Source organism: Clupea harengus, chromosome 9, assembly GCF_900700415.2.
Source record: "Clupea harengus chromosome 9, Ch_v2.0.2, whole genome shotgun sequence".
NCBI lineage: Eukaryota > Metazoa > Chordata > Actinopteri > Clupeiformes > Clupeidae > Clupea > Clupea harengus.
In genome coordinates, this window is record NC_045160.1 from 4,959,034 (window position 1) to 4,973,263 (window position 14,230).

At 45.2% G+C, this 14,230-nt stretch overlaps 1 protein-coding gene across 7 annotated transcripts; it reads left to right on the forward strand.

The window, feature by feature from the left end:
- Positions 1-1,813, forward strand: gemin7 (gem (nuclear organelle) associated protein 7). 7 transcript variants are annotated; one of them, XM_012839957.3, is made up of 2 exons: positions 1-189; positions 804-1,813. In XM_012839957.3, exon 2 carries the CDS (start codon positions 824-826, stop codon positions 1,202-1,204), a length of 381 nt encoding a protein of 126 aa, XP_012695411.2. In that variant the 5' UTR covers positions 1-189; positions 804-823; the 3' UTR covers positions 1,205-1,813. The 7 variants fall into 7 exon arrangements, with proteins under 7 accessions (XP_012695411.2, XP_012695410.2, XP_031429005.1 ...); XM_012839956.3 differs by having other exon boundaries at positions 5-189; positions 773-1,813; XM_031573145.2 differs by lacking the exon at positions 1-189 and adding an exon at positions 210-277.
- The last annotated feature ends 12,417 nt before the right edge of the window (positions 1,814-14,230 follow it).

The window sequence follows — 14,230 nt, forward strand, 5'->3', positions numbered from 1 at the left end:
AACATTCAGTTACATTTAAATATTTATTAAATATAAAACGACGTTCATGGCTCTTGGTAGACCTGCCACTTGTATCTCTGCAGAGAGCGCTGCGGTATCATTTTACAGGTGGAACCTTGGCGTTCGTTCCCACAATTCTCCCCGGTTGGTTTAGTGTTGCTGCTTCCGGTTTTGGTACGAACTTCTCTGGTAAGTGGAATTGTTTTTTTTGTTTTTTAACGTTGTTCAGTAGTCGTTATTTAGCTGCAACTCTACCAGTGAGCTAATTATGCATACGGTAGTTTATTTTATTTATTTCAAGCCTGGCACAGTTTCGCGAATCTTGCATGCGTAGTCGATGTAGTGATTGAGTCAGTGAGCTGTCAACGTTACGCTGTGGTTGTATGCTAAATTCTATCCTCTGATAAAGGAATGTTTTTGTCAATCTCTCGGTATTTAGTGGGAGTATTGTTATTTGAAGGTTTTGAGACACTCGCCACGTTGTGGGGCAACGGTGATCTGGCATGGCTTAACATTTGCTTTGTGATATCCATTTGATATAGTTAGGTCTACCAACTTTATGCTGTCTCCGCAAACTACTCTCATACATCCTCACACAACTCCATATGATTTTTATCACACGACATGCCCTTTCCATTGTTACGCCAGAGACTGTAATCAAGTGTGTGGGGTGAACCATTTTTCTGCCCTTGAATTATATTGTTAATAACGATGTATTGACTTCTTAATGCAGCTTGTCTTGAATGCCTGTATTCTTGTACTAATCTTATAGGTGACTAATATGATGGTGGAATTCTCTACAGCTTGCCGACAACCTGTTGCAATGAAGAAGGCCCCTGTCACCGTCCTTCGGTTACCGAGAGGACCAGATCCCAACAGCCGCGGTTTTGACCCAAACTCCCCGCGGTTCATCGCCCTGTGTCCCACCTCCATACCTTCCTCTGCCGGAGAAGGAGCCTGCATTGAAGAGGAGCAGCGTTCTCGCAGTGAATTGAGGGAACGCTTTCTCCGCACCCTCATTAAGATGTCAAATAAACCAGTTAATTTCGACATGTATGAGGGTGTGCAGGTGCGGGCCAAATTCGGAGCGTCAGACATTGATGTGCTGAACTTTCAGGTTTCAGAGTTACAGACACCGATTGGTGTTCAGAAGGAGGCCTTACTTCGCTGTCATGATATGATTTCATTTTCTTTTGATGTATGACCGTGAACATAAACGTCTCATATGGATATGACACAGTTTCCAGAATTCCACCTCTAGTGATGGCTATAATGTAGGCCTAGCAGTGATGAGACGCATCTTTCCCATGTTTTGGTCCTTACGGATTACGCATACACAGGTCCTTTGGCTTTTGCAGTCACTATGTTATGACGAATTGGTGCCACCAGAGGGAGCCCAATCTATTCAGATTACTTTAATCCCATTTATGGTGAGGTTGATATTTTGAGTTTAGGGGAACACTCCCTATGGGAGTAAGGCAGTTTTTTTGGCACCTTCTCAGTTTTTTTTTGCTTTGTGTGTGTGTGTGTGTGTGTGTGGAGAGAGGAGGAAACGTCTGCAGGTGGAACACTGATATAATTGTCTGGAAAACTTGAATTCCCGGTGCGGGCCCTCAAAGGAAAGGACAACGTTCTGTTTGTCTCGGTTAATCGTTTTGCAGGGTTCATGATGGTGCCTGCCTGGAAGAAGTTCTTGTTTGTGCACACATCCGTTGGACTGAGTTCTGGAATATTTTTGTACCCAACATTCACCTGGGGTAAGGGAAAGGGGTTCTGAAATTGTATTTGGCTAATAAAGATTTAAATTACCCAAGCTAAAACTGTCAAAATGGTGTACAGCAGTTTACATCCTGCAACGCATACATTTCATAGCAGTATGTTGTCCTCCCAGTTTGTATTAGTGTTTTTTTAAGTTTTTTTTTAGATTAGTTAGATTTCTTCCCTCACCCGTGCCCTTTCTCTCTGAAGTAACACTGAATGAACAGAACTTTTTAATTCACCAACAGTCACCGCTTACCTCACCTGAGCGTGCCTGCTGCCTTGCTGAAATGCTGCAGCTTACACTCATGTGTGTATCACCCAGGCTGTGTGGCTGCTCTACCTGTTAACATGGTTGTTGAAATAAGAGGTCGCACACAGGTCAGGTAAGCGGGCTGGCCAAGCTGCCCTTTCTGACCATATGGATGAAAGCAAGTAGAGTCCGGTGTCTCCATTACCATGTTGGATGCAGGGATACAAGGTGAAACTTTGCTCTCATTTTGGTATGTCACCCCTTCCTCGTCGAAGATACTCATAGTGTTTTCCAAGGGCACACAGTAGTACTAAAGTACAACAATGGTTCTTCAGGTAGATGTGAGGGTTTCTTCCCACAGAAGTGTTTGGATTCTGGCAGACGCTTATCACTCATTAAGGTCATTGTTCAATCATTTGTGTGGTCATTTGTCTACTACAGCTCTCATTATTCTCTCATCAGCTTCCATTTTACATATTAAATGTATCCAGTCTTCATGTTTTTTTAGTGGTTAAAGCATTTTGTAATTTGCTAGTTCCTTACTGTAGTGAACATGGCTTTTGACATTTATATGAGTTCTGAGCCATCTTCAAATTCTTTAAATTGTCTTAGTTGCTTAGTACAGGGACCATGGTCCTAACCTCTGTCCTCAGAGCAATCTTCATCCAACAAATGAAATGATATGTAAAACAAAATGAGTGGAATTCAGGGAACGTTTCCTAAGTGTCATATTTGCATCCTCCTTGCATGCGTAATATTTAGTGTGGCAGTAGGAGGTACTCCTCTCCCACTTCCAACCACAAACGGTGTTCTCTACCATCCTCTGCTGTCATTGGAACCCTGGTTTCAAACGGTGTTCTCTACCATCCTCTGCTGTCATTGGAACCCTGGTTTCTGGCCATTATGTCATCCTTTCTCAGGGCCATGCATCATTTCTATCTGATGCGTCGCTTTGGGACGGATGCAGCAGTAATATTTTAATCTTCCTAAAAGGTACAGCTTGTTTTCCAAAGTCCCTTTTTTATTGGAATATCATTAGGCAGTGTACAATGACTGTCCCTCTGTCGTACAAGCTCAATTACTCTGGGCCCGGGCTACGGCGAGCGCCGCCACCGCCGATGGCATGACTCATACTCGGGCCCTGTGAGGTATGAGAGAGCTCCCATTTCGTCATCAGGGGCTCTGATTCAATCAGGAAGCCTGCAAGGACATGCAATGTTAATTTCATATCCTAAGTCCCTGTCGCTATTCTGTGCCACCACCGCCCCTCCCACCAGCCTAGTCTTAGGGTGGCAACTCCGAGAGCGGCTGGCCGCCCGTAGTGACCGTTGCTCACAGCACAGATGACAGACTCCAGGAGTGTTAGTGTTCATAGCTTTATTGTCTGGGATTGTAGTGTGGTGGTCATTTTTCAGTAGACTGTTGGTGTCCACTTTTGCGATGTTTGAGTGAATGCTGGTCAGTATTGCGACTTCAGGGGAATTTTGGTGCTCAGGTCTGTGGTGATGTGTACAAGGCCTTGTTTTTACATTTTTGTGTGTCTCAGTGTCATGTCCCCTGCCTGTGTTTCTAACTGTGCTGAACTCACTGTCTGTCTCTCTCTTATCTTCTCTGGGCTCACTCTTTTTGCTTTTTTTGCCAGTCCTGGTACCCTGCTTCTCCCCGATTCCAGTGGAAAAACATCCTTTTGTGTGTGTGACTGTGTGTTTGTGTGTGCATATATGCCTGTGTGTGTGTGTGTGTGTGTGTGTGTGTGTGTGTGTGTGTGTGTGTGCGCGCAAGTGTGTGTGCGCGCAATAAGGGTTGGTGAAGGGTGAGGTGGAGGTTGCGTGGGCTCGTGTAGTCAACGATGGTACAAGGAATCTGCCCCGTCCAACAGGAAGCACATTCCACTCCATCCTGTTTGTGGCCCTCTCTCACTTCCTGTCTAACGCAAGAACATGTCTGTGATAGCTTACAAAAATACATGACCACGTCCACTTAATCACTCTAACCCCCCCCCCCCCCCCCCCCCCCGACACTCACACTCCTACACCCCCACCTCCTCATGCCCAAACACAGGTCAAATAGTCCTTTTTGGTTCTCCTGCTGTGCTGATGTTCTCAATCACAAGCCCCATGTATTGGACTGTCATGATGCACTTGTTTGTTTGACTTTTTTTCCCCCACCTTTCTGTCTCTTACTCTTTTTGTCCTGGAAAGTGACATACTGGTGTCCTGTAGGTCTAGTTACATTAGTGGAGGCAGGCCTGTTTTTTTTACACTGATGACATATTGTGAAGCAGGGTCTGCGCATCCTTGGGCAAGCAACTTGTATTTGAAGAGGCATACTTTCTTTTTTGTATTAAAGGTATAATGTAACAAGAGTAATGTGTTTCTGCATTCACAGCATGCTTGCACTCAATTTTGTGAAGGCCATCTTTTTTCAGTAGGAATCAGCAGCAACAGGTTTACTTGTTTAGCATCTTGCAGATGTGACAGAGTGTAAGGGGTTCACACAGCCAATTACAGAGTCAGTGGAACATGCTAGAGCTGGTATACCGCAATGCCATTCCAAATTCTTTCAGGATGAAGCTGTTGGCATTATCTAACAGTGGATCGAAACAACAGCAGTCAGATTCGTATAGATATATACAGGAATTGCTCGTAATGGATTGTAATATAATTAATTCATTTTGATTATAAGCATACTGTATTCAGCTCACGAGAGCAATTTATTTCCTGTTTATTTGTGTACTTTGTGGAGATGCTGGATCTCCCATGTTCATACCAGATATTTTACACCAGCACACCCCTTCAAATCTCCTCTACCTTCCTTTTGCTCAAATTGTTGAGTACAATTAACACTATGGCCTTAGGTTACACTCTGCCTCTCCACCTGCTGATAAGTCGTATACCTGTACTGAGCCGTAAGTCGCTTTGGATAAAAGCAGCTGCTAAATAAATATGTTTCAATGTCCTTGAGAGTTGGTCAATGCCTCCATCTCACTTGAAACCTCACGCTCTCATTGGCTCGTACTAACAACCACACAGCTCTTGGATGCACTCAGGGAATAATATTTGTGTAATCCGACAGGATAAAAAGCGTCTCTTTACCCACACATAGCTAGGTGCGTTTAATCGTGTTGTTCTCATGTATCGTGATTCGTGAGTAAGGGGAAGCCTGTGGGCTCTCCTCCCTGCCAGGCTAACTCCTCTTCAAACACATGGGTACCTGTTGTGGGATGGGGTATGTATTTGCTTAACTGATCTGGTCCAGTTCCAGCTCTGTCATTAGCAATCCATGTACAGTACCAGTCAAAAGTTTGGACACACCTTTCTTTTTTTTGAGAAGTGTTTTCTTTACTTTTATTATTTTCTACATTGTAGATTAATACTGAAGACATTTAAACTATGAAAGAACACATATGGAATGATGTACTAAACAAAAAAAGTGTTATCTACCATGTAGAAAATAATAAAAGTAAAGAAAAAACTTCTCATAAAATGAGAAGGTGTGTCCAAACTTTTCACTGGTACTGTAGATTGAAAGCTGTGACAAAAATATTCACAAGCTGTTCAATCACTGTTAACTGATCTGTTGTGACTATTGTGAAACATTCTGGCTTACATGCCAACATCATCCTTTTGACTTTAGTTATGAGGGCCCCATTTCCCCCACAGTCTTTTCAGTGCTTAGGCATTCTACACAGGACTATCCTGCTGGCCAGAAAGGTTATATTTATCATCACATACTGAAAATCAGTAAGTGGAAACAGTAGGCTACCCTTAAAACTAATTAGCTAAACCAATTCGACACAATCATTAACTAACAGCTCATTTAAACAGCAATGCTCATCCACCTCACCAGCCCTGTGCAAACTGTGTGTACCCGCATTATGTCCCTTGCGTGATGTGTGGTGCTTTGGGTCTGCTGTTGCCCCCGTTGCTTGTCCAGGGCCCCTGTGCTCTGTTTAGGTTAGCCCAGGGAAGGTGGCTCCTTCTGGTTGGGATGTTTATTGGAATGTGCCCATTGTGGCGGCCATCGAGGCACTGAGTCATCAGGTTTGTTTGACTTGCCTTCTGGGGAATGTTGGAGGCTCTCCAGCGATTGTGAAGTCACTGGAGTTAATGTGACCCATGCACTTCCCTGGCTCAAGTGGCCCCGGAGATAAAGCCAGCGCCAATACTGCCATGCCAGCCCCCACGAGACTGCTCGCCTCCAGGTCCCGGGTTCGACCTCGTGGGTATTTCACGCAGTGGCATTTCTGTGAGGCTCTGAGCAAAGCCTCCCTTTGGGGCCCTCTCACATGTCCACTTAGGCCATAACCCACCCCAAGAAATGAATGAATCGTAGACTAAGAATTGCTTTGTTTTCTGCCATCTACCATGGCCTCGCATCCCACATAAGGCCACCTCTGAGCAGTGGACCAGTTTACCTTATAGAGCTCTGGAACTGACCAAGACTCTTCTTCACACTAATGGTGGGCCCAAAACGTATCAAGACACCTGAAAATCTGCGCCGATAGCACTGACTTTTCACAAATCGTGTTCCAAAAATGTACATGACTGCTGTGTTGCACTTCTCTTGAGGGCCAGACAAGAAGAGGCACAATTCCCACAGGATTTGGAAGAGAAACCCATCTTTGAATACAGTAGCATTTTGCCCCCCCCCCCCCCCCCCTTTCACACATAAACAACCCCCTCCTCCCCAGCATACCTCTGTAGGGTGGAGAACTTGGCCGGAGGTTTGGGAGAGTGGGTGGGATGCGTCCCCACCGTCTAGACAGGAAGTGATGCGCAAGAAGGGCGATTGTAATTAGGCGGTGATTAAAGATAGCGCCCACTATCTACATCAAAGGCGCCCCCGGCTACGCTCCCTCCGAGGGGCCCCAGAGTGTAAACACAGGAAGATGCCACTAACAAGATAGAGATGTGATGGGTGGAGGGGCTGGCTCCTTCATTGGGGACACTGATCTGATTGGTTGACCTCGCGACCTCCCGCCACTTGCAGCCAATCGCAGAGGACCTAGGTGCCGTGTGGTGCAGGAGTGTGGGAGGATTTTAGGCTTTGATCTGCCAAAATGGATTATCCCACCATTAGCAATCAATGTAGTTGGAGGGTTTCTCCCAGAAGGGATTGCAGTGCTAGTTTCATGCTAGATGTGCTGTGTGTGGAACTGAATAGATGGGGAATATACTGGTGATGCATTACTTGAAGCATCCTCAACTGAACCATAAACATGTCATGGCAAATTACATATTTTGTAATAATGTATTCAAGATGCATGATAATTGTACAATGCTATGGCGGCCTATTAATATTTGATATAAGCTGTTACGGCTTGTATCATTGTGGCAGCAGTCATGATAATTACCTGTGATGGTAGCCTGACGTTGTGCCATCACAGAGTCAGAATATGGCACGTATCATTGTATGTTTAATACATACTTATTTCAGGCACAGTGTCTTCCACATGCCTATATCTAATGTCGGGTCACTGTTAAACTCTTTAAAGCATTGGATACTTCCAGCTTTAATTTTTAATCATTGTAGCATTTCTGTAAATGGTTGATAGTATGAATACTGCTTTTCAGTATCAGGCCATTTAGAGGAATCGCCGGTCTTTTAAATGTATTTTTAAGTGATATAACAGTGATTATGATCCAATCTTAAGAAGATAATGACACTATTCAATTAAGTCCAATAGCCCTAAACTGTTTTATTGATTTGCCCCTCAGACTTAAATGATATATCCATGAGGTCCTGCATGATAGGTGCTGGAAGGCATGATATGTCTGGGTCATAGCCTAGAAGAGGAGGGGAGTGACTAGAGCTCATGTGGTTGTCCTTGGACACCTCTTTTCACTCTCCTTACTGTAAGGATAGTGTTCCCAGTGTTTTTCTGGTTAAGGTTACGACCCCGCCGCAATAATCCTTTAATTGGCCAAAAACAGGAAGTAGACCCACAATATCTATGAAACGGTTTCCTGTTGGAACTAAATCCATTTGTTGTGGGCACTGTCCCAAGCCCAACCCTGCAATGCCAAGAGACACATTTATGTGTGTGTGTGTGTGTGTGTGGGTGGATGTGTGTGCGTGTGTGTAGGAATCTTATAACATCTTTGCTCTTTAAGTGAAATAGCATTAAAATAAGGCTGCTATCCAAACCCTTATACAAAGCATTCCTGTGTGTTAGATAGCCACTGTCTGCCATGTGACAGCAGTGAAGACAGAAATGTCCTGAAAATGGAAGAATGACCTGAAGATTTGTAAATGTCTGAAGTGTGCTCTTCCTCTCGTGTGCCTATGCTGTGTGATGTATGGAAGTAGGTTGGTGCGTGTGTTTTCATGTGTGTGTGTGTGTGTGTGTGTGTGTGTGTGTGTGTGTGTGTTTGTGTGTGGATGTGTGTGTTTGTGTCCGTGTTAAACAGAGGTAATGATCTTCTCATCCTTCCTTTAAAACATCCCCCTAATCTTCCTCCCACCCAGACTCTCTCTCTCCCTCTCTCTCTCTCTCTCATTGTCTCGGCATGGTGGCAGGGCTCCATCCCTCTCATCCCTCTCTCCTCTCCTCTCCTCTCCTCTCCTCTCCTCTCCTCTCGACTCTCCACTCTTCATCATCCAGAGTGTTTTCTGGGGTCTGTGGAGGCAGCCTTAATTACTTATAATTTTACTCACACATGCACTCAAGCTATCACACAGCTTTCATGTGCTCTCTCATCTCTCTCTTTCTCCTTCTCTCTCTCTCATTCCTGCTCTATTGCACGCTCTCTCTCTCTCTCCCTCATTCTGTTTCTATCCATCTGTCTTTCAGTCTCATTCAGTCCCCTTTCTCTCTTCTCTCTATTTCATTCTCTCCCTCTCCTCTCCTCTCCTCTTCTCTCCCTCTCCTCTCCTCTCCTCTCCTCTCCTCTCCTCTGCTCTCTACATGCAACGCTTGATTTACTTGTGTCAGGACAAGGACATCTGCCCATTAGAGAAGGGAATGACGTAGGTATCGTCCCCCTCCTCCTCCAACTCCTCCTCCTCCTCCCACTCACAAATTGGGGTCGCCAACCTCCCTCACGCAAGCGGGTGACTCATCAGTGGGGGCCCGTCTGTACCCCGTCTTGCCCCCCCCCAACTACACACACCCATCGCAGCCACCAAGCTTCCGTCCCCGCCCAAAATTACCACAGTAACCTGACATTGTCTGTTCCGTACAGTCACACCACCCTTTGGCAGAGAGAGAGAGAGAGAGAGAGCGAGGAGGAGGGGAGAAGAATGAAGAGATTATGGATGACAGGAGGAATATGGTGAGTTTTTGTAACAATAGAGACACGGGTGCTTCTTGAAAAGAGAGATGCGAAAAAGGGAAGAGAGAGGGATACCCTCTCAGAAGAGAAGGTTCTTCAGCTACACCCTTAAAATTCTATGAAGAGCCCAGAAGTCCAGAATCCTTCAGGTCTAAGTGGAACCATCTTTGTTGAACATTCATGACCTTCAAGAGAATCAGAAGAGCTTTAGAACATTTCCAAACAGTCTAGAAAGACAGAGACAACAAAGAGGCCAAATGGCTACTGACACAGATCTGACATAGATCTGCCTCTGGTTTGCTGTAGTGCTCATCCGGAGGGTCGGTACCAGATCAGGGCAGGATCCAATCTAGCGCTGGTTCCTGTCTGGGAAGAATGAGGAACAGCAGAGATCAAAGCACAGCATTTTCTCTTCCTTTTGAGGCACTGTGTGAGAGGTTTGGCCACAGGCATGTCCGGGCGGAGGTCTCTGGGCCTGGAAGAGGGGCATTGGTGAGGGAGAGGGTTGACTGGAACGAACGGGAGCTGGGACTGGGGGAAGAGGAGTGTGTGTAGATGTATGAGAGAGTGTGTGTGGCTTCTCTTTGGCAGTGTCCCAGTGCACGTCTTCAGTCCCTGCTTATTTACTGATGGTATCTGCAAGTCTCGATCTGGCTAAACACTGGGTCTTGAGATAACCAGCAGACAGAATCTTCCTCTCTTCTTCCTAACCCTAACCCTCGCCCCCCACCCCTCCGGTTCTTTTTTTGGGCTCCATGATGCCTCTGCCCTCTTCTGGGCCTCCTCCTCTTCTGGGCCTCCCTGGGCCACTGGGCGGTCCTCGCCAGGACTGAGCTGGAGCTTCGTAATTAGTGTCTGAGCTTGTGTTCTCATTCACACACGTGCACTCATCTGCAAATGAACACCCTGCTACATGCATGAACACACACACACAGAACTGGACACACACCAAAACCGTGTTTGAAATCAACCTCTATGCGAGTGTAATTCCTACTGGTTAGTGTAAACTGTTTCATCCATAGTTGCTTGATATTTATACTAGTGGGCTGAACTCACTAGTGATGAGAGTGGTGGCTACATTCCAGATGACTCATTGCCAGGGGAAACGAACAACTGGTATTAATCTTACTGAAGAAGAAGTCAGATGAAACCATGAGCTTGCACTCACATGTAAACACACGTACTGCTTGCATTCAGACACTTCTACACACACACACACACAGATACAGGCTTATATAGACACACACACACACATACACACACGTGTTCCCGCACATGTGTTCCCACATAGGACATGGGGCCATCAGGCGACCCAATGACCCCCAGAACAAAGCAGAGATGGAGGCAGGAACAGGTGGTGATATGACCAGACACAGCGCACCTGCGACTAAACTGGACAGCCTTTCCCCCTCTCTCTCTCACACACACACACACAGACACACACACACACACACACACACACACACACACACACACACAAGCCTCCTTTAACCTCTGCACATCTGGTGGACGGGGCAAATCTCTGTGGTGCTGCATTGCATAAATAACACACTCAGTTATCTGTGACTGTTCTGTCCTTGTGTTCCGTGCGTGTGATGGATGGCTCCTCGCTCCTCGGAGATGGTGCTTTATCACAGCCTCTTCTTTTGATCCCCTCAGCATCTCAGTGTAACGTGACCCTTCCAAAGCACTTCGTGACGGACACTTTCACGATCGGCCCAACCCTAGTGAACTTCTCTGACGCTGTGTGTGTGCGTGCGTGTGTGTATCTTTTCTTTCAAGAGATGCACAGCCCACTCAGGCAGACCAGATGTCCGTGCATAACTGGTATAAATACATCACATTCCAGAACCTGCAGTAGAATGTTCCAGAACACACTCTAGAATATGGACCTAAACAGAGCATACATTTCTTTTTTTTAATCAAAGGATTCATGCGCAGAATTACGCTCAATGGCCATCGCAGTCATGGGAGAATTAATCATTTTTAAAAACATTCTTCAACTTCAACTGAGTTGTCCATGGCCCAGTTGACACCCTCCATCACAGCTGTTCACACATGGAAGCAGATTTGTACTTATTTATTTGTTTGTTTGTTTACTGGTTTGTTTTCTGAAAGCAGGCTCCATGGAGCATCATAAAAAGAGGGGTTTTTTTTGTGTATGAATCTGAATAAAGTTATAAATTAAATTATAATTCTAAAAATAAATTTGCTCATGTCCCCCATCGTGTGGGAGCAACCGCACTTGTGTATGTGTGTGTATCGAATTCTTCTCTACCAACAATTGCTTGACACCCTCGTCCAAGATTGTGTAATTTAGAGAAGTGGGCAGAATAGAAAAGAGTGGCAACTTAACTCTGTGGCATTGGGAGTATGAGACGTCCTCCTAGCTCTGGTCCTAATACTGTCTTGAGAGGGCAGGAGAGGGCAGTCTGGACTGAGCTGAGAGTCCTGTGTGCTTTGAAAAGCTGCTGTCTGATCCTGATGATAATGATGCTTCTTCTTCATTCTTCATTTAATCGGTTCCTCTTCATCGTCATTCCTTCTTCTCAGTGTCCATAACCCCAAAACAGGTGTTGTTGTTGTTAAGGCAAGACTGTGTATGATTGTGTCTCTCACGCACACACACACACACACACATACAGAAATATACACCCACACACACACATTTATTTACACACATACATATACTTCCACCTTAGCCTTTTTCTCAAAACATCTACTCCCTGCCTCTCTGGGCCGTTTGTGTTCAAGTTTTTCTCTTCTCATTCTCAGCATGTTAGCCTCCCCACATGCACTTGCACAGATGAACAGTTACATACACACACACACACACACCAAAACAACATAGACAAGCACACACACAGACACGCACACACACACACATCCCTGTGTTCTATACCACACTCCTCACACACAGCTGAGGCAGCTGCCATGGTATGGTCACATCCAGCTGCAGGTGCTGTTGTTTAGATTTCATGGCTTCATTTTTTTTCCACTCTCTCGTTCTCTCTTTTCCTTGTTCTTCGTCTGTCCTTTTTTCCTTCTCTTCTCCTTCTTCTTCCCTCAAGGAATTCCACTGCTTTTTTGGGCCTGGCGCTTATTTATTTATTTCAGATGGTCAGCGACCCCGACAGGTTTATACGAACGAGAGGAGTTCGCTTCCTGTTATTGCTTCACTTCCCCCTCACTCGTTCCCCCCTCCTCCTTCATCTCCGCTGCAGCCCCCCCCCCCCCCAAACCATAATGTCCACCCACAAGCCCCCAACAAGTGTGCTTCATGGCCTATAGCTACGGTTATTTTATGATTTGTGTGCTCACTGCTTGAATGGGTGATAACTATAGAGGCTAGATTAGGCTAACTGCTATTCAGCCACAACGACCCACTGATTGATGAGTTTATGAGAGTGCTTCAACAGAAAACTTGAGATGGAGGGAGTGCGTGAGTGTGTGTGTTTCTCTCTTTCTGTGTGTGTCGTGTGTGTATCAGTGAGGTGTGTACTCTGTTGAGATTGCATGCTCTCGTTTGCTGTTTGTTACAGGTGAAAAGGTGATGTCGTTGCCATTGCAAGCCAGCTCTGTATCGGCAGGTGAATGCTGTGGGGTTGGGCAGCCAACATTCCAACAAAGTCACAAAACACTCTGGAAATAGGAAGGCTGTAGAATATTGGGAAGAGTTAGAGTTGAAATAGGCCTTTGACATGACCTCTGCACAATGTGCACTCATGGTTTCATTTCTCTGCAGGACTGTTCCCTGACGTCGATAGATCGATCAACACTTTGATGGGACCAATCCATTAGGCATGTTGTCATAACTTGACATTTGGCATAATGTATACCCATATTTGTTATAATGTATACCTGTATTTGGCATAATGTATACTCGTATTTGTTATAATGTATACCCGTATTTGTTATAATGTATACCCCTATTTGTTATAATGTATACCCCTATTTGTTATAATGTATACCCGTATTTGTTATAATGTATACCCGTATTTGGCATAATGTATACCCGTATTTGTTATAATGCCGTGGATTAGTGTGTGTGCCCTGGAGTGACCCTGAGTGTCATATCCTGCCGACCTGACAGGCCCGATTTAGACAGATCTGCTGTTATGTGTCAAACTGGAGCAACATGAACAAAGTGAACTGTACCTATCAAGTATTAGTGGCAACGGAGAGAGCACCTACTGACCTACAGCAAGCTAGAGCATGTAAGGTCCTCACAGGATCATCATCCACAACTCATCTGCTCCTCATGGGCCGCATGGTTCTGTAACACATCTGGACCTGATCTGGAACCACAGAACCACCAGAACCACATCGGATCAGGAGCAGAAGTATATGTAAGTGTATAGTGTAAGATCTTAGAATTTCAGGCTTGAACAAATATTGGCAAATAGTTGCTGTATTTCTGTTGGACAGGTAATTATGTGGTTTGTTTTGGGGGAAGTTGTTAAAGACCATGAAGCTTTGTGTGCACGTACCTTGTATGTAATCTGTCTTTGTATATGTTCACAGGGTTTTACCTTGTAGTTGTGAGCAAGTGTGGTTTGAGGGTATTTTATCTTATGTAAGTCTGTATTGGTATAGAACAGGACGTCTTATAAATGTAGTGATGTAGCTTATTTGTGTCTTTGTAGTTGTGAGAATGAGACATGAAGTTGGATAGTTAGCGATGACTGATTCTCGCTCCTCTCCAACGCTCTCGTGGACTCGTGCACTGGCAGTAATCAGGCAGTGCTCAGGCGTTCATGTGTTTTGGAGGAGTCGCTTTGGAGGGGTCTGAAAGAAGGGGCTGGGATTTATTCGGTTGTATATTTTTCCAAATCTATCTATCTTCTGGTTTCTCCAGAACCGCCCACCCTCGCTATAAACAGGTTCAAAATGGCCATAATGACTAATGAGTATTATGGTGAATGCGTGCGTGTGTGTGTGT

What these genes read in the sequence shown, in the direction of transcription:
- gemin7 (XM_042708672.1), top strand. Translation starts at nt 560, where the DNA reads ATGCTGTCTCCGCAAACTACTCTCATACATCCTCACACAACTCCATAT. An exon ending in ACTGTAATCAAGTGTGTGGG is followed by an intron (nt 671 to 772) that starts GTGAACCATTTT and finishes CTAATCTTATAG; the next exon opens with GTGACTAATATGATGGTGGA.